This window comes from Rhopilema esculentum, chromosome 1 (genome assembly GCF_057945365.1).
Source record: "Rhopilema esculentum isolate cy_ngs chromosome 1, ASM5794536v1, whole genome shotgun sequence".
Classification (NCBI taxonomy): domain Eukaryota; kingdom Metazoa; phylum Cnidaria; class Scyphozoa; order Rhizostomeae; family Rhizostomatidae; genus Rhopilema; species Rhopilema esculentum.
The window spans coordinates 3,009,124-3,036,263 of record NC_142815.1 but is presented as its reverse complement, the minus strand read 5'-3'; the positions used below and the strand labels follow the sequence as shown (position 1 = coordinate 3,036,263).

The following is a 27,140-nucleotide window of genomic DNA, read 5'->3' as shown; positions in this document are numbered from 1 at the left end:
CCACTAAGCTCTGGGGGTGGGTAGGAAACGCCTTTTTATCAACAGGGAACACCAATTTTATCCGAAGAGAACGCCCATTGCTAACATTAAGTTAGATAAAGGCAGCTTGAAAATCACATCACATAAAGTAAGCTGTCCGAGTATTACCACTTCCCCAGCATTTTTTCATCGAATAGAGACGAAATACAAAAATGATCCTCCAAGAACTAGGGGGGATGTGTCCCCCTTCGCCCCCCCCCCCCGTAACTGCACTATTGTGTTAACTAACCACTTCATAAAGTACCAATGTGAACAATTTACACCAGCAGATACTTATTCAGACAATCTTCCAGTTTTCACACGCCAACTCAAGAAAGCTCTGAAGCAGTCAAGTTTTCAAAGATAAATTTGACATTCTAAAACATAATCGTATTATTCAAGACCTAATATTTAACCACCGAGATATAATTACAATCAACATAAATAGGGATTGCTATAAAACGTTATTAGGCTACGTTCGTTTGTTTACGTGCTACTTTTATCGTGGAATTGGCACGCACTCAACGTGGAACTTCTTAAGGCCAACGTCTGTACAGAGAAAGGCCACTCGCATACACTTTTATCGTGGAATTGGCACGCACTCAACGTGGAAATCCCGAAAGGCGACGGCTGTACAGAGAATGGCCATTCGCATACACTTTTATCGTGGAATTGGCACGCACTCAACGTGGAACTCCTAAAGACCAACGGCTGTACAGAGGATGGCCATTCGCATACACTTTTATCGTGGAATTGGCACGCACTCAACGTGGAACTTCCTAAGGCCAACGTCTGTACAGAGAAAGGCCATTCGCATACCCTTTTATCGTGGAATTTGCACGCACTCAAGGTGGAAATCCCGAAAGGCGACGGCTGTACAGAGGATGGCCATTCGCATACACTTTTATCGTGGAATTGGCACGCACTCAACGTGGAACTCCTAAAGACCAACGGCTGTACAGAGGATGGCCATTCGCATACACTTTTATCGTGGAATTGGCACGCACTCAACGTGGAACTTCCTAAGGCCAACGTCTGTACTGAGAAAGGCCATTCGCATACCCTTTTATCGTGGAATTTGCACGCACTCAAGGTGGAAATCCCGAAAGGCAACGGCTGTACAGAGGATGGCCATTCGCATACACTTTTATCGTGGAATTGGCACGCACTCAACGTGGAACTCCTAAAGACCAACGGCTGTACAGAGGATGGCCATTCGCATACACTTTTATCGTGGAATTGGCACGCACTCAACGTGGAACTCCTAAAGACCAACGTCTGTACAGAGAAAGGCCATTCGCATGCCCTTTCATCGTGGAATTGGCACGCACTCAACGTGGAACTCCTAAAGACCAACGTCTGTACAGAGAAAGGCCATTCGCATGCCCTTTTATCGTGGAATTGGCACGCACTCAACGTGGAACTCCTAAAGACCAACGTCTGTACAGAGAAAGGCCATTCGCATGCCCTTTTATCGTGGAATTGGCACGCACTCAACGTGGAACTCCTAAAGACCAACGTCTGTACAGAGAAAGGACATTCGCATGCCCTTTTATCCTGTAATTGGCACGCAGTCAACGTGGAACTCCTAAAGGCCAACGCCCGTAAAGTAAAAGCTTTCACCCGTTTAGTTGTGGAGAAACCAAGGCCCACCAGTCTTAAAGGAAAAGCCACGACATAGTATACATGATATGAACTGAAAAAACATCGTGTACTATGCTCGCAGTGAAGCGAAAAGTTTGCGTGAATTCCCACGTCTTTAATATGAAATGTAGTTCACTATGGCCTAGCCGAATTATTATTATGTGTGTACTTGACGTGTAATTGAACAGGTTTATCGTGCAGGGTGAGTGAACTGTCGTGGAATTTGCACGAAAACGTACCCCATAAGGCCCTGTACACGCTTCAATAAGGATTAAATCGTGTCCTGTAACTATCTACCTATTTGGCAAATAACATGGACCTCACATGGAGATACACGGTACCTAAAAACGTGTTCCGTGCAGATTGCACGCTCAAAAACGTCCTATTATGTGCATGAAATGTACTTTAAACTAAATGTCAATCTTACGTGTAACAAAAACTTCACGTAGAACTGTACCATCCACGCTCTACTAGTCTTCAACTTACTCTACTCCACGTGTACCGTGGACATCGTGTACTTTACACGCAATTAAGACAGAAAGAATACGCTTATCTATGCTTTTTCTCTTTAGGCATTACGTTTACTCAGGATATCACGTACTCAAAAGCAAAAGACGACTCGTCATCGTTTACTCTGCATCTATTTTCTATGAATGGTGATGGGCCTGTTCTTGTTTAACACGCAGTTTATACATTCAATTTATCGTGTACGTCTTGTCGTGTCAATACTATCTCTTCCTTGTACACTCAAAAATTACGTCAATTTATGGCCATCATTTCTCAAAATTAACACGGGGTAATACAAATAAGAGATATCACCGACCATTATCAACGAAGATTGCAGAAATAATTTCTGTAAAATGGCTACCCTTAACCGCTAAGATATGTACCTTTACAAAACGTAATACAATTTGTCTACTATATTTGATCTACAAAGAATAGTCCACCGAGCCGGATCGAATAACTGCAAATAGCAGCTTTTTAAAATGGCGATAATCTACATTACGATAACACAACTTAATTGGCGTTTCAGGGCGAGATTAAAACGTATTCATCTACAAAGGTATCTAGGTTCGAACTTATAAATAACAAGTCTTTGCAACATGGTATTTAGGGCTGGTGAGCCGAGAGTGCGAGAGAACAGCTAGATCTTCTTTTCTGTTGGACATTTTACCCACTACCAATGCCAGAGGAAAATATATTGTTTCCAAAAAGCAAGTTCCTTTAATGCAAACAAAATATAGCAGAGAACCTTTCATTCCCTTATTGTGGTTGCTAATCCTTCGCTCCTGTCTTGCTCAAACCTTACGGTTGAGACAATTTTAGATATAGGACTATGTCATTATAAACATGGGATTATGAGATTATGGGAGTAAGTGGGATGGGCCTTTCAAAGCAACTCATCGTCTTTTCAGGCGATAATAATTGACCCTTAAAGCATCGCATTTGAAATGAAACTGATCTGGTCGCCTTGTTGTGTCTATCGCACGCACTTCGTAATTCATTGTCCCTTACTAATGCATGGTGGAAACGAAACAAGCTACTTTTTACATTGGCCTAAATTCATCAAAGAAGCGTAACCATGACGTCACTACTACCAGAGCTATCATTAAGGTTACTACCATTAGCAGCCTCTACTTCGACACTTGGTATGTCCCCACTACAAGAAAGGACAGTGTCTAGGTTTGTAACTTGAAGAACATCTTGCACATCGCTATTTTCGATTTTTGGATCCAAAATTTCATTTTTGACTTCAGAATGTTCGTTGTTGGACAGAGTACTATCGCCTGTAGGCTCTGATTCTTTGGACTCTGAATCATCACCTTTGATTTCTTGAACTGACGAATCCAAAATGTCATCTATGGACTCTTGAACTTTGGACTCTTGAAGTTTTGACTCTTGAACTCTGAACTCTTGAACTTTTGACTCTTGAACTTTGGACTCTTGAAATTGGGAATCTGGGCTATCAGTCTCTTTTTGAATACTCAAATCAGTTCCGTTCAGTTCCTTAATTTCTAGTGAAATAGACCTAGCATCTACAACACTTGTTGACTCGTTGTTAACAAGTTCCTGTTTCACATAACCAACATGGTTGGCATCTAATATCCCTGGATCTTGACTGGATGAGCTAGAATCTTCGATTTCGTTGGTTGCAACAACATGTTCATAGGTTGTAGTGCTTGTTTTTGTTACTATGGTAACAGTATTGCCAGTGAGCACGAGCGAATCATTCACTTGTTCACTGCTGGTTACGATTGCACGGGAGTGTGTGACGTCATTATTCGATGATTCTACCACAACAGTTTTGCTCAAAGTTGATGCCTCTAGAGGATTGTCTTCCGTGCTAAATGCCTTTAACACTGATGGGCTTTCATTTTCAATTATCGGATCTAAAAAACAACTGGAGGGGTCAACCATTTGACAAAATATGATGAATTTTGCAATTAAATTTTTTGCAATGAAAGAACTGGTCTGTCATATGGTGCTCGATGCTGTGTAGACAGACCTGCACTCAGTTAAGTATATAGAACTGAACCTATAAGTTATACCTTCAGGTTTTTCCGTCGGCGACGTTACAACATCTTTGTCTACAATCAATGCTACAGTGTGCTCCTCCACAGTTTCTTCTTCCTGCGAAGTTGATGCCTCTGCAATGTCAGCTTCGTGTTCAGGACTCGGCTCCTCATAAGGAGGAGGGACCATTTGATCATCAGGCTCTGTAATCACGGTAGGCTCTGAATGAGAAAAAGTGACGAGTTAGGGATGTGAATGAACCATTTGTTGTCGATCCATGTTCGTATATTTCAGTCCAGTTGAGATTTAATAACGATACCGTGAAATTTGGAATATAAGTTTCGAGACCGTCTTTGAAGGATAATATTTCGGTAGGGTACATGACTTGAATTGTTGTCCAATCAGATTGAAAATTGTCCTAATAATTTCGTTTGGACACTCAAAGACAAAATGACTTTTTTTCTAGAAAGCACCATTTTTCGGCTTTTGTGTGGATAGATTTAAAAAGACAAGGAGTAAACATAATTTCAAAATAAGAGAAATGAAGAAATTATAGAAATGTAAGGACAAAGAGAAAGCCATATCAATCAACAACCAATTCAAAAACGATTGTCGATTTCAACCAATCAAATCTATTACTACATTTTCTACTTTTGCAAAGTTGTCCCATAAATGTTCCAAAATGTCCCAAGAATTCAAGCTAAAATGTACCTGAAAACTTGACTGAAACAGCTTTTGTTTTGGTTTCCTTTGGTGCATCAGCTGTCAATCAAAAGAGGTTTTGGTGAGACGAAGGAATGCAAACAGGTTTTTGATTGTGAAACAAAAAAAATGAAAATTTAGGGTTCTTCCTTATGGGTGGCTCCAAAAAGGGTTCTTAAATGTGATGTCATTCAAAATCTATTTTTAAAACTTTTGAATTTTGACCACCTAACTTAAAAACCACTAAGAACTACTTCTAAATATGCAATATTATGTATATGTGTAAAAATTGGATGATATACGGAATGCAAACAATTTCAAATTTGCTAACGAATTACTATCATTTTGGTTTGGTTCATAAAGTTATAAAGACAAATTACTACGGCCAGAGCTTTAGACGGCCAGAGCTTGTACTTAAGTATTTCATGATGCACTTTCAGGTTATGGGATCAAAATTGTACAAATGAATTATAAGATTTGCGTTTTATGAGCTTGCGTTTTAGAAATAACAAAAAATTGACTATTTCATATATCTGTGTGTTTACAATCAAAAGCAATTTAAAAACTTGTGCTGAGCAGCATTTCAAAATGACAAATATTCACTATTTTAAATTCTTACATTGACCATAACAGACAGTAAACAAAGGAAAAATTTAAAGCAAGATGGGACAATACAAAATATCTAGGCGTCTGAGAATGGTCCTAATTCTCCCTAACTATTTTGACCCCTGTCAAACTACTAACAGTGAAGACAAGACATGTTAAAATCACGTGCCATTTGCCCTCTCGCTGATTGGTTCATTGGTACCAGCTCTGTTTCTGTTGGAACTTCCAAATGAGGCTGTATTTGGTGCCTGACGATTTACAGAACGGCGCTTGGTGCTTCCTCGGGCACCTAATGGAGAAAAATGATAAGATTACACGTGCTGTGCATGTTTAGTAAACTACGGCAAACCAATGGAAAACTATGGAATATCATCTGTTCTTATTCTAAACTCGACTTAGAACCAGACCAATTAAGCGACATTGCTACTTATATTAAAGATAACTAAGGAAAAACCAATGGTAAACTATGGTATACCAAGGAGTAACTGTGGTAAGCCAATGGGAAACTATGGTATACCAAGGAGTAACTGTGGTAAGCCAATGGGGAACTATGGTAAACAAATGGGTCACTCTTTCATCAAGTATCTCTATTCGTCAAGACATTTCAGTTCAGATTTACAAAAAATTTCATCTTTACACTACTCGAGTCTCTGATTCTGAGTTCCCTGCACATTAAATAAGACAATGAACGGTTAAGACAGTCTTAGGAAGTTAGGACAAGCAGCTTTCCCATCCCTAACAGTTTACCGTCTGAATACTATAGTAAATCATTGGATTACAATAATTTACCACTGGAATACAAAAGTAAACTATTTCATTACAATGGTTTACCCCTTGAATACTATAGTAAACCAAAAAACACAGCTACCTGGTGATCCTCTTTTGAGGACTTTCTCCCCCATGAAATTGATAAATCTCCTTGCGTAAAAGGAAGGATTGTGGACAGAAACAGAATCCTGAAAACGGAATGAATTGAAACATAGATTAGTTAATTAGAAAGATAGATTACTTAACTAGAAAGACAGATTAGTTTGGGAAATTATTGGAATAAATTTACTGGTCAGATACGCTTTAACTGGCTGTGATTGACACCAACTGGACCCTAAGCGACTCTGATTGGTTGCATTGATTTTGATTGACAGCTAACTACAGCTGACTTTGTGCATGATGTGACGTAACATTGAGAATCCTTTCACCTGATTAATATCGTATTTGATCTATCCAATGCACGGGTGTTTTATTATTTCGAAATGACTTTATGATCATGTCTTTGTCAACATTGCATATAAAAAACGAGGTAAAATAGGTAACTGCTCTTTCTGCAATATTTCCAATAATAGCCACGGGCGATTATGAGATTGTACGTAGCAAATTTGGTTAATAGAGGGCATTTACTGGTGGGGGGCGTCCAATAGATAGGGGGGGGTTTAAAGTGCAATTCTGACTAGCTTATATTTAGGCCCATATATTTGTTTCCATGGTGAAAATACTTTGCAAGTCAAGAACATTGCAGAAAATGACCAAGTACAAGTGCTCAATCATACCTTCATCCTCAGGACTCAAGTTCAGTTTTCAAAACGTCCACGGAACTGGCTATGTAAATATTATATAACTTACAGCTTGTTATTATGATCAAACATGGTAGTAACTAGGTGTAACACGTGTTACTTGATCGTAGCTTTTAAATAACTAACATACCCCATCGTGAATCAAAGACTTCCATCCATGCTCTAGTTTCTTGGCCATTCTAGAGACAATAATAACAAGTTAAGGGGAATCGATTGCTACATCAATCAATCAGAAGACGTATTGGCAAATAATAGGCTAAAATAAGGAAGCTGCAACCTTCGTTTTCCTGGGCCAATGTGTTGCCCTCAACCATGTCAAGCTATTTTGTCAATCAATCTTAGACTTTATACAGAAAAATGAAGGGTGAAAACCTAGCTGTCAATCATTAGCCTGCTATTCCATTGTGTTGCCCTTCAGTATGTCAATCATAAAGCCATCATGTCAATCAATCTTAGACTTTACAAAGCAAAGTGAAAGGTAAAAGCCTAGCTGTCAATCATTAACCTGCTATTCTATTGTGTTGCCCTTCAGTTTGTCAATCATAAAGCCATCATGTCAATCAATCTGGAAATGTTTAAGCAAAATCGCGGCTAAAAAGTATAGCTGTCAATCATTAGCCCTCTACTCCGTTGTTTTGCCTATCAGTATGTCAATGATAAAGCTATCATGTCAAACTATTGCAAATTCAAGGAACGAGAAAGATTAGTTTCAAAATCTCAAAGTAAAAGAGTATGACAATTAGAATAGCAAAGCAAGATCAAAGGTCACCTGTAACTCTGAAGGATATCAATTATACCGAGAAACAGAATAAGTCGGTCTCCTTTGGGCGATTTGGCTGGAATACCACCGAGGCTAAAAGGAAATGTATGCACTTAGCAACAGCATTTCATTGAAGTTTGATAAATGAGGTATACTTCTTTAGCCAGGCAGGTCAGGTCAGGTCAGGTCAGGTCAGGTCAGGTCAGGTCAGGTCAGGTCTGGTCTGGTCTGGTCTGGTCTGGTCTGGTCTGGTCTGGTCTGGTCTGGTCTGGTCTGGTCTGGTCTGGTCTGGTCTGGTCTGGTCTGGTCTGGTCTGGTCTGGTCTGGTCTGGTCTGGTCTGGTCTGGTCTGGTCTGGTCTGGTCTGGTCTGGTCAATGTCTTGTCTGGTCTGGTCAATGTTTTGTCTGGTCTGGTCAATGCTTTGTCTGGTCTGGTCAATGTATTGACAAGTCATAGCAAGTACTGAATGACAATGCATCTAATTTGATTTAAGTGAAGGCTACACGGTGTGTTAAGTGCTATTTCAAAGCATCAACTCACGGCCTTCCTTCAACCTTGTCAATCTGGATGGCTTCTAGAGCAGCACCGAATTCAGCACGTCTTGCCACTCGCTCTGCGAAGCAAAAAATGTGGCATTACTTAAAACAAAAGAAAATGAGACAAACAATAGGCAATTGACAATAGAATGGAACCCCAATTATAGGACAATACAACAAAACAATAAAAAAGTTATTGTTAATAGACAATAGATTAATAGAATCCAGTGGACAGCCAGGTGAAAGAACATGAGCACTTCCAGTGGGAGATACTTAGAGGCGCATGCCCGCAGTTATAAAGGATTTGAAAAGCAGAAATTTTCAATGTTTTTCTAGGGCCTTCGTCCGAAATTTCAGTGCTGCTTTTTCCCACTCGTTGTCAAGTGAAGTGAACTGTAGTGTACGTAAGTTTGCGATAACAGATGAAACACGTAGATACTTTTAAACGAAAACATAATCATGTTGCATAAAGGATTTATATTAAAAAGGGGAATACTATACCAGGGTTTTCCTCTTCCTGAGCATCGTTAGATGGCGACAGATTCTCCTACAAGAACGAAACATGCATTATTGGGAAATCCAGGATATAAACAAGACAGAAACATGCTGTGTTGAATCTGATTGCGCTGTTTGTTTACTTCGCTAGATAAATTGGATTCTGATTGTTATATCGCACTCCTATTGCATCACAAGCTTGATCAATATTTAGAGCTAATGCTCGTTGGAAAAGAACGCTGGATAATATAAATTGACAGGTGATATTTTTTTAGACAATATCCTCCTCTATTTCTATTATTGTACAAACCCCATTAAAGAAGACAGGAGGCTGTGATACAGAAGAAAGCTGAAGACTTGTGGCTTTTCATCTGGACAGCCAGATGGATATATTAAAAGGCAGCAACGTCATAATAAATGTTCTTTGCAAACCCCAATCTATTCGTTGATTCTTTGCGAAAGTCTACATCGAGCAGACAAAACACCATCAGTGCTGGGTGATTGGCTAATTCAATGATTTGTCAGTTATAAACAATAGCCCCATTTTTAATACATGAGATCAAGTTTTTTTGCTTTAATGATTAAAGTAGACTGGTTAAAAAAGCATTTAAAGAGTGTAAAGCATTCCAAAGTTTACAACCTCAATATGTTTTGTGGGACACTGTTTGTGAATTTGGCAAGGAGACTTGGAGAAAGTGAGCACGGGGTGATGTATGGCAACCTAACGATTTGACGTGTTAATAAAAGGATTAGCACCCTTTTGGGGGTAAAGAACAGCACGGTTCTAAGCTGCTACGCCGAGGTTTACCCTTAATGTGATCATCAAGCAAGGATTAAGAGTATTTAGGTAGAAAACGTACGTTTTCACGCATAGCCTGGTCCATGTTGTGAATACCCAGTAGCAAACTATAGTCCATAATCTTGAAGCTTTCTAGCACCTAAATCGAGGAAGAAAAAGTACGAATAAAAATTAAAAAGACTGCTGGTTTTGGGTTTGATTGCACAAATGTGATGAACAATTACATTTTAATGTTCTATAATATCTTATAATTGCGATGGATATATGTTAATCTATAATTTTGAAGATTTCTAGGACCTGTATGGGAGAAGAAAAAAGGGTGAAAAATAAACACATGGTCTTGTTGCTGTGCATGATGGTTTATAAATGTGGTGGATGTTATATAAGTTAAAAAGCAGAACAATAATTCTGATTATAGCAATTTAGATTGGAATAATATTAATTGGAACAGCGACGAATTTCCCTGAAGTTTGGGAATCACAGAAGCCGCAATATACGTTAAAGTATTAGTTGTTGCTTAACAATAGGCTGGAATCTGAAGTTCCATATTTTCATGCTTTTCTCCTTGGCAAGCAAAAAAGAATAATAATAATAATAAAAAATAAATTTTTTAACAGGTTGAATTGGTTAGAAATAAATTAATTATCATTCAAGGATCCCTGACCCTTCAAAATAACAATAGTTTTAAAGTAAACAGGTAACAATTAAGTAAGATTAAACAGTTGGAACATACAACTTAGATATAAAAACTAAATGTAGTCAAAATTTAGAGACTTCGATAGGTGTTGCTTCTTTCTTAATCTTAGGATAGATACTGCTATATCTCAAAAATTCCCTCTAGAATTTTGCACATTGAATATTTCCTCGTGGTGACAATGCAAAAAAGGTTTACAGTTCTGTAGTATTTAAACAAGAATGAAGAACAAGTTTTGTTTGCGGCCCTTTGTAAACCAGCATTCGCTGAAGAGCTAGCCCTAAATTATTGGAAAATAAAGATAAAATGAAAAATAAAAACATACCCTGCAATCTCTTTTTATGGTTTTCATAACAAGATCGTGTGTTTCTGCCTCTAATATGATTCCCTAAAAAACGATTGGAATTAATATAACCTGTTTGGAGAGGGACAAGCGAATGTCTGGTAATAAATGCTTGACCCTAATGGCAATGAAAACAATCGTAGGTCAAAGTCCAAAAAACGATTGGTAAGGGTCAAGGGTCATGGGTCATAGGTCATAGGCCACGCGTCATAGCTCATAGGTCATAAGACGAATTCACAAACAAGAAAAATAAATTAAGAGATGCAGAGAAAAAATTAAAGAAAAAAAATGCTAGTGATTGATATATTAAAGTCATTAATATTAATATATAAATACTTGTACATTACTTTTAAATCTTTGAATTCTTCAGATTAGATCTAACTTATAATGGATTGTTCCTTTCAAGTTGTTACTACCCTTATCAAACGCCTCGTCCTTCTGACACACTAAATATTTCAATCATTAAAACTAAACATAACAAAAACTTGATAAAGGATAAATATGAATTGAAAGTTACCTCTGAATAATCTGTCCGAAAGTCTAAATCTTTCTTCGTCGGTGTTTTTTTGGCTAGCTCTGACTTGGAAGCTTTTCGTTTGAATGTTGATCCCTGTGGAAACATTCAAACGATGTGAAGCATTCAAAACAATAGGCAAAAGATAAGAATAAGTAGAGGGTTACAAAAGAATTATTATAACTAAACGATAAAAAGATAGAGCAAGTTGCGATTTTTAAAAACAAAACAAGGTGAAGAGCAATTTCATTTCCTTTTTTATGTACTCTTAAAGTTCCTTGCAAACCGAAATGCTTGGTATATTTTCAACCAAAATATCTTGAAAACCAGCCTAATTTCGTACTTCATAAAACTACAAAATACAGCCCATTTCCTCTCGTGTAAAATAACCCATACTGCAAAGCATGCTGGTTGCTCAGGGGCCTTTAAGCTTGTTGAAAAATACTTGAAAAAGCAAAGCTCAAGAGAACTTCTTATGACGGTATGTGGGCTAGGCAAATGGGCCTACACTCTGAGTAGAAAACACGCAAAGGGTACTCTTTGCTAGAAACCTCCAGGGTAGAAACTAATTGAACGATATCAAAACACTATTAACAGAAAGAAATTAAGAAACAATACTGAACTTATGCTACAACTTGCTGAAAAAAACTCTGCCATGAACATGCGTTCATCAGCTACACAGGACAAAACAAGACATGTGACAGTAACACGGGAGTTAGACAGAGACTATAATCACTAGATTGACATTACTACAAAAAGTCAGGGACAGTGGAAGTGTTGGGGGGCTACAGGGCTTTAGCTCCCCCCTCCCGCAAAAGAATTCCAAAATATACTAAAAAACCACACAAAAAGCGCCTTGCTCTTGGTTTTTAGCATTTTTAGCCCCCAAAATGTTTTAGCCCCCTCAATCTGTATTATGCTTCACGGTCCCTGCACGAAGTCAATTCATTGCAAAGTTACTTATCATGTTTACAGAGGAGGGTAGAAGCATTTCACGGATTTACTTACCTTTAGGTCATATATTTGGTGACAGCGAAATGTGGTCGGAAGAATGTTGTTCATAACAACCAGGCGAATATTGACATTTTGCGACTGTAAGAGACATCAAGAGACGGCTGATAAAGGCATATACAGTATAATCCGGTTATAACGTACTTTAAGGGACCAGCGTATTAAGTACGTTATATCTTAAGTACGTTGTAACGAGGGTAAGTAAAAATTGATTGAAACCAGAACCAAGCACACCAGTATGTTATATTCGAAAGTACGTAATAACCGAGTACATTGTAACAGGATTCTACTGTAACTTAGATGATGTCAACAATGACCTTAAGAGATATGTTATGCTATTTCGTTTTTAAAACATGACAGGCCTAAATTTGTACTCCGAGTTTCACGCTTAATGTGATCATCATACAACACGGAGTAAGAGACATCGAGAGACAGTTAAGAAAGGACAGAAACTTGGCGCGATTTAAGAGTACAGCTCGAGTATTTGTTACACAAACAACATTATGTATATATGCAAAAAGATCTCTTCCCAAATGACTCCCTCTCACAGTTTAAACGTCAAATATTTTTGACAATAATAATAATAATGAAGTTTATTAAACTCTAGGCTAAAGTAATGTAATAGCAATTGATAAATTAATTGCAAAATGAAAGCTTGAAATGCTGTTTACAGAAACTTAGAAGACAGAACCCCCCCCCCCCCCTTGCAACCCTTGCAACCCTCTCTTACTTCACCCCCCACCTTCCTTTCACGCCCCCCTTCTAATCTCCTTTCACTTCATCTCCCTTACTCTTCGTTCCTTGCAACCTTCTTTGCCGGCCTTTAAAGTACTCTAAATCAGGTTTTTAGTAAATCGAAATAAAATGAAAAAGAATGACTAAACATTCAGGAAATGATAACGAAATATTTACAAAAATGTGATTAACTTAATAGCCATGCATAATTACTTCATGTTGCATAAATATACAATTATGGATGAATATTTCACTAAACATGATTACGAAATCATGCATAATTTATGGTGACCAAAAGAAGTCTGAGAAAAACGCACCTGGTAGCAGTATAAACCAAAAAACTTTGGTAGCAGGGTTCGTGGATTTTGATGAAGGTTCTGAAAGAGACAAATTTGGGGAAAACATGGGGTAAATATGGGGTAAATGAAATAAAGAATTTTCAGATTTAAAAAAATTGGAAGGTTCCGAGTAGGGATGTACCGTTTATCAAAATATGATGTCAATAAATTTGATGATGTCAACAATGTTATGAACTTAAGAGATATGTTATGCTATTTCATTTATAGAACAGGACAGGCCTAAATAGGTACTCCGAGCTTCACACTTCACGCAAAATATTAAGTAATTTCGGCTTAAATTGCTCACCAGTCTAGCCTTCGTTTGTAAATTCAATCTGGCAACCCTGAATGGGTCTCTTTGATCTTCTCGCTATACATTTTTTCGCAAAGTGGCTCAAAACTTTTATTACTGAAAAATCCATAAATGGCCAGATTATCCGGTAAAATCCGGCCGGATTTTCTACGAAGCAATCCGGTAAATCCGGTTCCGGCCGGATTCTGAAAATCCTGATCCGGTACACCCCTAGTTCCGAGTAAAGGGCGACGTTGCAGTGAATTTAGAAGCAACATAAAGTTACATCAAGGCAAAAATGGGGGAAACCTAAAGGAAGGGAATGGAAAGAATGGCAAAGATGGGTAAAGATGGGGCAAGGCGTTGTAAAAATTAAGGGTTAGAGGGAGTGAAACGAGAGAGCGAAGAAAAGGAAACAGATATGAGGAAAAGGACGGATGAAGATTGAAGAGGGGGCAAAGAATTTGTGAAGGGAATTGTTACATGAAAAGGAAAATTCAGTAAAAACAAATAGGATAGTTGAAAGAGAAGAGGGGAAGTAATTATGGAAAAGAATAAAAATAGAAATTTGTAAATGAAGGGAGTCGATGATAGAAAAAAGTGACATTGGACAGGAAATTCAAAATCGTGGACGAAAGAAAAGAAAGAACTTAACATAGAAATAGCTTTCCGGTTATTCAGGAATAGAAAGAAGCAGAATTATACAGTTGAGGACAAAATACCGTTAGCTTAGCATTTGCGACGAGAAAAGCTTCATATACAACACATACCATATAATACCCTGGCAGAAGTTGCTGTAAAAACGTCGCCTCCTTATGCTGGACTGTCTTGATGATGAAATTGTCGTCTGCTGAGAGGAAGAACAGCGAGCCACTTGCTCCTGGGTTACCTAGCTCCCGCAATTCTTCGTTCGATAAGGCCATCTGTTATGAACAAACAGATTGTATATGAGAATACTGGCACTTAAGATACGTAGATGCAACTCGCGTACAAAATTTTACTACCGATCCTACTGTTTCCAAAGAACCTTGAATATATGGGCCATCGGAGACTAGATTCAGATAGCCAGAGTTTAGATTAATCGGTGATCTGGAATAAGATTAATTGTTGTTGGAGACTGGATAAAGTTCTCTGTCCGAACACCAACTGTTTTTCCTTTAGCTTCTTAATTCACATTTTTCCAGAAGGTTAGGTAAGGGGAGGGGGGTACCGTAAATCCTCGAATTGTAGACATTAAGAAGACATTATTAAAATACCTTGTTTATTTTAGTAGGAATTTCTTTATGAGCATTTAATTAATTACTACCAAAAGTACGAATTTGTCGTGGTAATTCAATAAAACGCCATAGGCAACCTCAGATGGCAAAAACAGTAAAATTGAGGGGTCCAATTCGAGAAAATACGGTAGCAGTTGGGGCTTATTCGAGGGGGGGGGGACTTATTGACAGTTTGTAGTTTTAGAGTGGGGGCTTATTCGAGGGGAGGGCTTTTTCGAGGGGGGCCATTTCGAGGATTTACGGTACCCCACCTCACCTAAACTTCTTGAAATTTTGTGAATTAAGAAGCTAAAGAAAAAACAGTTGGTGTTCGGATAGAGAACTCTATCCAGTCTCCAACAACAATTAATCTTATTGAAGATCACCGATTAATCTAAACTCTGGCTAACTGAATCTAGTCTCCGATGGCCCATACCATCAAATCTAGATTCAGATTACTCAAATCCACTTACCAGAAAATCGCTAGGTTGCATTCCGAATAGGTCTCTAAAGTATCTGCAGAATGTAAATACATAAATAAATACTAAAGATAATTTGAAATGGAAAATTCAAACATAATGTATAATGCAGACTTCATATAAATATGAAGTCAAGCTAGAATCTTGGTCGAAATTGTTGCAACATCTACACCAAAACACCGCAGATTTTCATGTTGGGAAGGCCAACTTTTGTACGTAAGGAAATGTCGTGTTCTAACTAATTTTGGCAAGGATGGTACACTTTTTTAGAGCAAGCAGGGTTGCAGGATCCAATTTTGCTTCGTTAAAACTTCTTTTATATTACTTTTGTAAAAAACCTGCGTCTAAAATAACAGATTTATTCTCATACAACCCTGTGGATTAAAGAGTGCAATTTGGATTCTACGTGGCCTTAAGTTTGTCTTGCTCCGGCTATTATCAAAAATGAACCGTGTTCAAGCGCATATATGAAAACGCTAATGAAAGTAAACGGCTTGAAAGCAATGATTTGTTCAAAGCATGCAGAATATTGTCCAAAAGTCATATGAATTGTTGATGATTTCTCGTTTAGATAGTTTATAAATTTATATAGAGTAGGCAGAGTACATTAATAATAAGCTAATCCAAGCCTAAGGAAAATACATCTTTAAGAATAAATAGAAAGAAAATATTATTTACATCAATGGCAAAACAATTTCAATATTAAAAATTTTTTCGCGGTACAGAATTTGAAAATGGCTTTGAAAAAGCAAACATTTTACAACATACTAAAAGCTTTTTCGTCTGACACTTCTCAGAGCATAAAACGTCATTCTGACATCGGACCCTGATTCTGACATTTTATGCTCTGAGGAGTGTCAGACGAAAAAGCTTTTAGTATGTTGTAAAATGTTTGCTTTCTTCCAAGCCATTTTCAAATTTTAATATTCTATGACTGTTTAGGAGTAGTCAACGACACCAACGTATTTTTAGGGTGTGGAACATGCCCTACTCCTTCCCCTTCATAGAGATTCTTATACTAGCATTATAAGGTATAGAGAACAGACCCACCTGAAAGCGCTTGGCGCATATGACTTGAATTTGAAATCATTGAATCGATGTGATGGTGTTTCTCTTGAACCGGCGCTGGGGAGGAGAAAGATTCAATTCAATCAAAACTCGAATGAAATATAATTCATTTCAAGTCAAGTCAAGAAGAATAGAAAATAAGAAAAATGGGAAAATGATAAAAAGGGAGAAAATTCGGTCAAATTGAAAGCTGATACTTATTTTGCTACTTTCAATATTTAATAAAGTATTTTAAAGTTAAACAAAATTTGTTTATTTTTGAGGCAAAGAATAAATATTAAATCTACGGAAATCATAAAAAAATAAATATACCATATATTCAGCCTGTTAATTGATTAGATTAAAGTGATTTTAAGTTTTAAAAATATGAATTTTTATATGCAATCATAAACCTTGGATAAAAATGCTTTAAACTACAGTAAAAAAATCCAGTTTCACTGGTATATGACTAACTTGCGTCCAATGGCAATTTTTTATTTCTAAAAACTTGTTTGCAAATCCATGAGAAATTGTCTGGAAACTAAACAGCCCAAGCGAAGTAAAAAAGGGACAACAAAGTCTAATCTCAATGGCTGGAATAGCAAGCAGGGGCGGACACTTGGTCAAATATTGGGGGGCAATCCTATTGTTTTAATAAGATGACGTCACATTTCCCATTGTTTTAGAGCAAAAGACCAATGTCTACTAAAGTATTGGGGGCGGTCACCCCCCTCGCCCCCCAAGTGTCCGCCACTGATAGCAAGCTTTGACTCAGGGTCTACCGTTGCCTGGTGATCACATTAAGCGTGAAACTTGGAGTAGCAACTTAGAACCGTCCTGTTCTATGCACTAAAAGCGAGTACAGCTGGTAAACTGTAATTTTCATTGGTCAATATGTTTTGTACACACATATTCTAGTAAAAAGCATACAAAATGCCTGGTGATCACATTAAGCTTGAAACTAGCGCTCTTTTGCATAGCGTATATCTGAGCAGGAAAATTCATTGATTTTTGACTTCCAAATTGTCAGAGCTGAAAGTGAACGTAGCTTGTCATGAAAACGGGATTCTCATGTAAACTCATATTTACCATGGAAACCAGACTTTTTCTACGAAGCTAAAATCCTGCATCAGAATATCCCTCTCTTGCTTGGCTGTCAGTCGACCCACCTGTGAACAGAGCAACGACCTTTAAAACTTGGAACATACAGAGTACTTACTGTAGGCTGTGGAGGTGTAAAACATGGACCGGTAAACAATATTACACACTGGTTTCTTCCGGTGTATCAATTTAATGGCTTCTCTATCTAAGGGGTGTTTATTTTAAGATTCGGGACACAGTCCAAAGTAAGCAGTTTTCAATTGTCCTGAGATTTTTCCTATTCGATAATTTTGCAACTAGAAAAAAGATTTCGGGATGGAAAATCAGTCCGTTGTTTAGGATGGTCCCTTATACACGAGAATGACATTACTGAAAGCTTTTCGTTCTGGTACCAAGCTGCTTAATGTACAAAAAACAAGAAAATCTGCCAAAAACGGACAAGACTAAACAACGGACCAATTGTTTTTTTCTGGTTATCTCTCCTACTTCAAACCTTTGTACCAGTAACGGACAACCTAAAGTAATGGACACCTTGAGACAACCTATAAGAAATACTGTTTCCCAAAAATAATTTGCCAATGTAAAAGCATTCATTAACTAAAGCCTAATAGCCATTGACAAATCCAAGTAATGGACAAATCATTGTGTTCGAAAGTTTTTTCTACATTTAAAAACTCTCAAGCGTTTACGATGAGTGTGGCCTTCTTTCAGGTCTGGATGTAGGCTCTGGTCCAGCAACAGTAAACTTAGAGTTCATTCCCACAGTTTCATCATCCTCTTTGTGCCGAAAGTACAATCAATCGCAAGATTTTTTCATGGCCTATTTCGCATAGAAAAGGTTTCCTGATGTTTGGTTAAGTAAATATGCTATCTATAAGAGCTCACCGAATATCCAATACCCAGTTGAATTGCTGCCATAATAGCCGAGCTGGATGTCTGTGAAAAACGAAAGGTGAAAGGTCATTGTGGTAAGGGTGAAAGGTCATTGGGTGAAAGGTCATAAGATGAAAGTTTTTAGAGGTAAAAACTCAAAGAAATGAAAGCTCATTGAGTTAAGCAATGAAAGCTAGCCTATACAGCAAACAATTAACAAAATAATGAAAGTTCCAGAAGACTTCACCCCTTCAACTCTGCCCTACTTACTGCTCCTCCTACCCTGTACATCCCCATCCTTCATCACCCCCTGCCCTGATTCACCATCCCCTTTCCCCTTTTCATACCACTACCATCTTAATTCCCTGTATTCTTCCCCTCATGTCCATTCCCAACTGCCATCATCAACCATCCCCCCCCCTCATATGATAACCCTGACCCTTTATCTCCCTGTACCTTCATCTGCCTGTCCTTTCATCCTTCTTTCTAATTTAATTAACAATTCAGAAAATTACTTGGCAAGTGTCCTTACCCTTTTGTACGTTGTCTGGCCATCTTCCTTGACTCTCAAATGGCCTCGCTTCTTCAATGTTTTTTGCTTTAGAGAGTCCTTTCTCTCGAGAGACTACAAAAATAGCAAAAAGATCATTAGAACTGACAAAAATAAATACTACATAGATTAGCCTCATGTTTTTGAGTTAGATGAAGCAAATTCAAAAATTTGCTGACATGCTGAAAATTCATATTCTAATACAATCTGCAACTTGTGAAACCTTCCTACCTTTGGCACCCTGCTACAAAAATATCCAAACAAATCAAACTTTATGTGAAGATTGGAGACCCCAACTCAAAAAAAAATTTTTAATGATTCAGTCAATTACACAACATTACTAAACAATAAAATTTTCCAGCTCATTCAATGAAAGTGTCCTGAAGGAGAGTCCAAGACAGATTGTGTCTTATCAACTTCAAAGATACTTCTTCTTACAAAAAGCTTTAATAGTAATAAAAGCTTTTACTCCATGTCCTTGATAGAGGCCCTCAAAATCCAGCAGTGATCTAACATCCTACCATAACTTTTGAAGAAAATCCAATCATAATCTTAAAGGCATTGAGCATGGTAAATAGGGTTTCTCTATAGGGGGTCATTTGGTTTCGGCGTGATCGCTGCTATTTCATGTGATATTGGCATCCGTTGTTGACAACTTGCTATTGATGGAAACTGTTATGTTAATCAGTACGAGGTGAGTTCATGTGACCAGTTCAAGGTCAACCAATAGCATCGCAGTCATGGAAATCATGACTCAGCAGATTTTGGCACTTAGGGTATACCCAGTCTATTTATCATGACTCAATGCCTTTAACTACTGATCCTAAACTGAGCATAATCCTTACACCAAAACTATAATTGTATTTAAATCTAAACCATCCCGTAGTAGTAATATTGGTTCTACATGTTATTCATAACACTTAATCCATGCTTAGTGCTAAAGATTCAGTCTACTGCAATCTGTTTATGCAATCCTAATTCAGATTATTAACTTTACAGGAAACAAGATTATTTGTAACCTACCAAGCTATTATCTTCCAATTTTTCTTTTTCTTGTGCATCGTGCCCATCTGCAATGAATGGAAATAAATTTGATAAAAGGTTATCTCAATTCAAAATGCAGTTTTTTCGGAGAAGAAAGTGGTAAAAAATGCAGACAAAGAATGCTTCTATTAAAATGGAAGCCTTATCAAACGTAGCAAATGTTTTACCATGTTCAAGAAAAAAGTTTGATCTTAAAGATTAGTACATCATACAGATTTAAATATTGTAAAACACATGGCAATTAGGAAGTTTCTTTTCAATTTTGATAACTATTGGTTCATTGGTTGCCGAATATCACTAATTATTTATATTCTAGAAGTTTGACTGTGAATATCGACCAGATTATTGGTTTCTTAAACCACAAGATCGGACTTAAAAACCTCATGTTCTCACCACTAAACCAAAATGGCAGATTCTTTGCAAAACAGGTCAAACAATGCTTTATGAAATGTTGCTGATGTTACACAATCCTAACAGAGAAATACTTGTGACTCATTGAGCAAATTGTCAAGGATATAAAATTTGACTTAATGTATCTTCTATAACTTCCAGAGTATAGTGGTGATAGAATTTGGGAAGACCGAAGAAACAACTGACATGTTTCAACACAAATCATTAAAATTTTCATTTCAATTTTCTGTAAACACAAAAATTCCAGAAACAATGAAAGCAAATAGTTGTCATGTGTATTAAAACATTGTGAAAAAAATTAGTAACCATCAATTATCAATTATATTTATGCAAAATAAATTTTGAAAAACATTAATACAATCAATCCCTTGGCATATCAAACTCTTTGAATCAAATGTACACAACATCAGTCCAATAAACACATCAGTTCACAACAGCAGAAAAAAAAATTTTTTTAGGCCAGCAAAACTTTTCCTACTTTAGAAAAATCTTACTTTAGCAATGATAATGTGAAAAATACTATAGGTAGAACGAATGTGTTTAGGTCCTATGGAAATAACCACTCCCAAAATATTTTTATTATATACTCAAGGCATCACATTTGGAAATAATATTATGAAAAATTTAATAGATGCACATTTCAAAACTGGATGCAAGTATCATCTTAATGCTAAAATATTTTTAACATTAGCTTTTTCCCCAAGTTATCTAAAGAGGCAGATATCAAGGCTCTATGCCTTTTCTTCACTCTTTGTGTCAGGAATAATCCATCTAGTCTTGAAGAAGAAAAAATTTCCTGTACAAAATTTGTGGATAATTTTTTGGCCTAAAACCTTTTGAGGAATAAGGTTAGCACAAAAGACTGGGAGCACTGTTTTCAAGAAAATTCAAAGATTTCCCTTTCCTTTCAAAAATGTCATACCTTCCGCAATCAATGTTGAATGCATGTTTTTAAAGCACAAATGATAGAACTACACATCCAACATCGATTTGGGGGAAAGGGGAGATTTGAAATTACAGGGGCAACGTAAAGTAGAAGATTGCAAAATTTGCTTTGGTTTCAATAATTTTGTCTGGGATTGTAGATTGAAATGTTGTAAATCAGCAAAAAATGATATTTTTTCAAGCATATTTGTCCATATTCTTTCACTTTTTCATCATCAATCAAATATGGTGCTTCTCCCTTGACCAACTACCTCACCCCAACAGGTCAGACCAGGCCTAACCCTAACCCTAATCCTAACCCAACCCTAACCCTAATCCTAACCAAACCCTAACCCTAACCCAAACCCTTATCCTAAAGACCATTTTCCTTAATACTGTTTGCTGACCTCGCTCATCCATGCCCGTGCAAGAGGGTTGGTTCGGCATATTCAAATCTGTGCTTCAACAAAACAGCAAATGCATAGATGAAAACAATGAAACAACAACACCGCATTTTATTTACTTCCCATCAAAGTTCTTTCCAATGAAGAACTTTGAATAATCTAGGCCACTGGCATATTTTGAAATATCTTTCTGATGATCTAAAAGATGTGTGGAGTGAAATTAGCTGATAGACTAAATAAAAGAGAGTTGATGGAAAGATTAGGACTGGAGTACATAATTGTTGAAAATGTTAAGCTAAGAAGTCTGGGATAGTTTGGTCATGTACTAAAAGGTGATGATGACTTTGTGAAACAGGCATGGAATTTTGAGGTTGAAGGCAGTAGAGGGAGAGGAAGACCAAAGCTGAGTTGGAAAGAAATGATAAAGAAGGAGTGTCATAGAGTTGGATTGACCATTGAGGACAAGAACAACCAATTGAAGTGGAAAAGCTACACCAAATCATGGAAGGAAAGTCAGTAACCTCTGAAAAGGAAAAAAATCCTGACTATAATAAAATGATGATGATGATGATTTCCTTCATTTTTTGTAAAAGTAGTATATTTTGATTTGCTGGCGTTTATAGTTTAGACACTCCCCTACTCTAAGTAAAGCATAAGAACAGGTACAAAGTTAATTAGTAGAGTGCAGGAAACTAACCGACCTGAGCGAGACTCAAACTCACGACCCCTGACATTGTATGTCAAGTGCTCTACCGCTGAGCCATTGGGTCATGCTTTCAAGCTAACACCCAAGGCCGAGTCATTCACCCACACTGCCCCTCTCTTTTACCAGTTACACAGGGGAGCCATTGCAGCTCCGTCACATACTGCAGAGGACCTGAATAAAGGTGCAAAGTTCTTGACAGAAATCTAACGAGCATTTGAAAACAATGGAATCACGAATGAATCTTGTTGTTTGCAGCTGCTAAAACCCTCCACAACCATTCCTGAGGGAAAATTTCCTGGCATGAATAATTAAAATAGGGCCCCTAATGTTAAAATCAATGACACTGTGATAAAGAGTTTTTGAGAAACAATGAGTATTTAGATTTCTAAAAACTTTCGGAAACTGGAGAATTTGATGTCAACTTACAATGAGTGGATACCAAAATTTCTGGCAAAAATCTTAATGATGGAAAAAACTTGTGGAATCCAGTACTTTACAATGCACCAGACTGCAATGTCAGAGTATGCACAGGTGACACATTCCCAGTGTAATAATTTTTTATATTACCTGTTCCTGTTTTCAGTGCAAATCCTGTCAGCCCATTTTTTTAAATTTATATTAATCCGTGCAGTTCCAGCAACAATATCTGCGTACAGCCTTACCACAAGGCTTACAAATGCAATTCAAAAATAAAATTCGCAGCTTTTAACATTGCTATTTTGCAATATGATTTGTTGCCTGGCAAGCACAAGTGGCAGAAATAATTCCTGGTTCACAAAAATTCCTTTTCACTGGACAATGTGTATTCAAGACATCCCTTTCCGTACAGCCCCTAAAATTTTCTTATCCTTAAGACTGCACTAAATATGAAAAAACCAATCAATAATATAAATATAATTTTCTCTGAAACTTAATTAAAAATTTTCTTGGGTTCCCTTTTTCAATTACTGTACTTAAAACTTAAAATTTATTATGCCTTAAAATGAAATTTGCTTTTTGGTTCCAGGTTGGCTAATTAATTATACTAAACCCATAATTATTAGGCCATAAATCAAGTGTTCTTTAATAAAATAATCTAATTTTGTTTTTTAATATAATGTTTAAAAAAATTTGAATGCATAAACTTGGTTCACAGATACTCGGAAGCTCAGGAAATAAAATTAAGGAAACGCAAGAAATAGATAATTTCAAATTATCAGTGATCAAGTTGACGTTCTGTAAATAAACTCACTTTATTGTTGTACGAAAGTTCTGTACAAAATTGTTTTAAACCAAGAGGTTCACCCTGATCCAACTTAACAGATACTCATAGGCCATACAAACAAACTGGGTCTTTGGCTTGAAAATTCAACCCTTAAAACATCTATTAACGAACCCTTCCTGCACATTTAAGCATTGTCTGAACTCCAAGCAATCCGCTCTGCATAATATAACGAGCAATATTTTTCTTTTTCATAAATCGGCGCTCTGAGAATTTTAAAACTCACCATTGATGGTCAATTCAGATATCTCCGCAGGCTTCTCTGCCATTCAGGCTCATTTATGTGTCAAGCAATAATTTTTTCCGCTTATTTCTTCGACTGAAATTTTTAGGCGAGGCTTTCCTAAAAATCAGACGATGATGGCGACAAGATGAAGATTGTGGGTGTGAGAGAGGCTGTAAGAAAAAGAGGCTAGTCTTTTACGTCACTTCATCCCAACCCAACTATAAAACTCAAACTCGAAATATATTTTTCAGCACAAAATTGATTAATTATAATATACCGGTTAACATACTAATATTAAATATACAATATCCAAATTAATTTGGCTTGATAACAATGAACGGTTAAGTGCAATATTTTAAAGAACAGCAATGAAAATTAAACAATTTTAGGCTGATGGACACATCGAAAGGACTCTGGGCAAGCTATCGAGCCATGTATCCAAATTGACGTGTTTATAATGATGATTTTAAGTTTGAATAATTAGTTTTGAATTTGAGTTCGTTCGACATAATTGTTCCGCACTGAACAATGTTTTTTTATGTTTAGATCTACGATTTGCCCAATTCAATCCTTCCAGACATACAGCTTAATAACATAGCCAACAATGAACAATTAAAAGATGGTTTCCCTTGGAGGATGACATATGATTGTAAGAAGTTTATCAAAGTTTTTTTTACAATGTTTGAAAAAATTCATAGTCTCCACATTTTCACAATTAGGATTCAACAGAAAAATTAACATCTTAGCAACAAAACAAACAGAAACTTTTCTCTGCAGCAAAAGTCGAGACATAGGTGTATTGCTATGAAAATAACAAGGGGATCCTCTCAAAAGATTTCCAGAAAGAAAACAGCAAATAGTAGGGAAAATATTGTCTATGGTGTTAACAGATGGGGCCAGGGGTGGCGCCAGAAATCTTCCGACAAAGGGGCTGGAGCTTCCGACAGGGGGGCTAAAATGACTAAAATGAGCAGTTTTCGTACGTTATTTTGTCAAATTTGCTCCGACAAAAACCTAAAATTTCCTCCGATAGGGGGGGGGGCTAGATGCTTCCGACGGCCCGGTCGCGTGATCTACTGACCCCTTCTTTAGGGTGGCAACACCAAAACCTGATTCAGAAACAAAAGCTGATATATCATTGAAAACGTTTTTAGCTTAAACTTTAGTTCCCAGTTTAAACTAGGCTTTAAATAAGCACAAAAGTAGCGTCAAAGTACAGATATTTCTGGTGTATGTTGATGAAGTAATTTTCAATTTTATTTTTGCACTGATAAGTGTATCAGGGCCTCCGACGAAGGGGCCAAGGGGCCATGGCACCCACTTTTTCGCAAAACAATAGAGCTTTTTCAAATATCTTGTTCTGGGTGTTAAATTTTCCCTTGCCCCCCCCCCCCCATTTTCTGTAATAGGACTGGACGCTAGTCTACATTACTCTATGATGATTTATGTTGCTTGTGTATATTATGTATTGTTGTAATTATGTAATGATGTAATTTTGTAACTGTTACAGATTAAGGGTTAGAGTACCGAAGTGATGACGTCATAAATTTATATTTTTAGAATTTCTGAATTTTGATCCCAGAACCTAAAAGAGCATCATGAAATACCTCTAAATATGCAAAATCAGTTAAAGGCACTACGAATTGGCTGAGATATGGCCACTTGAGCACAGGCTCTTGCCCCATCAAACCTCTGTTATTTGGTCTTGGTTCATAACTTTATGAACCAGGCCAGAATAACAGTAATCCGTTAGCAAACTTCAAATCTTCTGTTGGCCATATCTTGCCCAATTTGGAACGTATCTAGCTAATTTTGCACATTGAGAGGTATTTTATGCCGTTCTTTCAGATTATGGGGCCAAATTTAAGAAATTCCAAAAATAGATTTTTTATGACGTCACACTTCGGTACTCTATACGGTAAGAAGCGATGACGATAGCGTGCAACTCGTGTTGAGACTCGAAACTGACTAATGCCTTATAATGACTAATGATTCTAAACAGCGATTACAATATATACAAACAGGAAGATTATCATGAGCATAATTAGCATGAATTAGCGATTAGATTCCAGTCCTATTACATTTCCAACCTGTATCGGAGCCCATGTGTGTATATATTTTCTCTGTTATCGTGCCATTGCCGATTAATCACAATTACTTGTTGTCAGAATTATAATGTTTTTGGCAATGTTTGTGTCACGTGGATTTTTGTGTCACGTGGATTTTTCTATATTCAAAACGGCGCATAGTATTCTATCTGTCTTTGTAGCTGAGACAGTGTGACTCATTTCCTCGAATCTTTCCAGAACAGATCAGACGGATAGAACGCTACTCTTGTTTATCCACTCTCTTCACAACCCATGCGGATCGTCTTTATCATAAAATTCAGCGTATCAGCTAAATTAGATTAGTCGTTTTCATTTGAGACATATGACCCAGTCCTTAGTTATTTTCTGAGGTTGACTTCATTAAAACGCCTACACAAACTTTCTTAAAAATTTATCAGCCAAACAAGAAACAAAAAACTGTCTGGAGAAAGAAATGATATTTTGCAAGAATGAAACACTCAACAAAGAAAGCATTCTAAACACAATTATAACAATCATAATGATCATAATCAAATTCGTTATTGCTGTCATGGTCACGCCGCATCTTCGTTATCAACGTTTCCTACTTTATCCACGGCTGGCACCGCGCACCAGTTTAAATGTGAGGGGAAGGGTTGAAAAGGACGTGACTGAATATTTTTTGGTCACGCCCTCTAGAACGCTGGAAAACACCTCTTTTACTAGAAACTATTAGCTTATTTCCACTGATTTTTCATAAACCGTCTGATTCAAAGAAGATATCAAAAGCTATAAAAATAGGTAAGAATAGCTTGGGGATGATAAAACACCAAGCTAAACAAGTTAGAATATACATCATATAATTAAACAAGATAGAACAAATTGAACAAAAAGGGGTTCCAAGTCAAGAAAAACTGCTACTGCTTAGAATCCGTTAGAGTTAACTATCCAAAACTGCGTCAGAGTGAGCTTCCCTAAACGTTTTCTAACCTATTATTGCAAAATTGGGGGGAGTGGCTATAGCCCCTGCTTGCCAAATGGCTGTACGGTGCCTGATCCAAGGAGATGTAGTCATCACCAATATCCCGTGGATGACAAGGACAAAGTTGATGGTAACCAGGATGTTGATCGAGTAGCGACGATAAAAAACGATGATGCAAAATACATTGGGGGATCCACCTCCTTATCATTAATGTTATCACAAACATCAGCGGCGTCGTCG

At 37.1% G+C, this 27,140-nt stretch overlaps 1 protein-coding gene across 2 annotated transcripts; it reads right to left on the bottom strand.

Moving 5' to 3' along the window:
• Positions 1-367: 367 nt before the first annotated feature.
• Positions 368-24,023, bottom strand: LOC135690384 (phosphatidylinositol 4-phosphate 5-kinase type-1 beta). 2 transcript variants are annotated; one of them, XM_065207926.2, is made up of 22 exons: positions 23,853-24,022; positions 19,900-19,946; positions 18,859-18,951; positions 18,339-18,389; positions 17,442-17,521; positions 16,356-16,430; positions 15,300-15,342; positions 14,341-14,493; positions 13,258-13,317; positions 12,203-12,286; positions 11,198-11,290; positions 10,663-10,725; positions 9,705-9,782; positions 8,851-8,896; positions 8,354-8,426; positions 7,822-7,905; positions 7,183-7,231; positions 6,353-6,440; positions 5,654-5,773; positions 4,888-4,938; positions 4,212-4,397; positions 368-4,052 (listed from the first exon to the last, which is right to left on the bottom strand). In XM_065207926.2, the coding sequence occupies exons 1-22, from the start codon at positions 23,893-23,895 to the stop codon at positions 3,229-3,231; spliced, it is 2,484 nt and encodes an 827-aa protein (XP_065063998.2). In that variant the 5' UTR covers positions 23,896-24,022; the 3' UTR covers positions 368-3,228. The 2 variants fall into 2 exon arrangements, with proteins under 2 accessions (XP_065063998.2, XP_088972126.1); XM_089116000.1 differs by having other exon boundaries at positions 3,925-4,063; positions 23,853-24,023.
• Between the last annotated feature and the right edge of the window lie 3,117 nt (positions 24,024-27,140).

What these genes read in the sequence shown, in the direction of transcription:
- LOC135690384 (XM_065207926.2), bottom strand. Translation starts at nt 23,895, where the DNA reads ATGGCAGAGAAGCCTGCGGAGATATCTGAATTGACCATCAATG. An exon ending in AATTGGAAGATAATAGCTTG is followed by an intron (nt 18,952 to 19,899) that starts GTAGGTTACAAA and finishes CTATTTTTGTAG; the next exon opens with TCTCTCGAGAGAAAGGACTC. An exon ending in GAAAAAGTCTGGTTTCCATG is followed by an intron (nt 16,431 to 17,441) that starts GTAAATATGAGT and finishes TCTCCTCCCCAG; the next exon opens with CGCCGGTTCAAGAGAAACAC.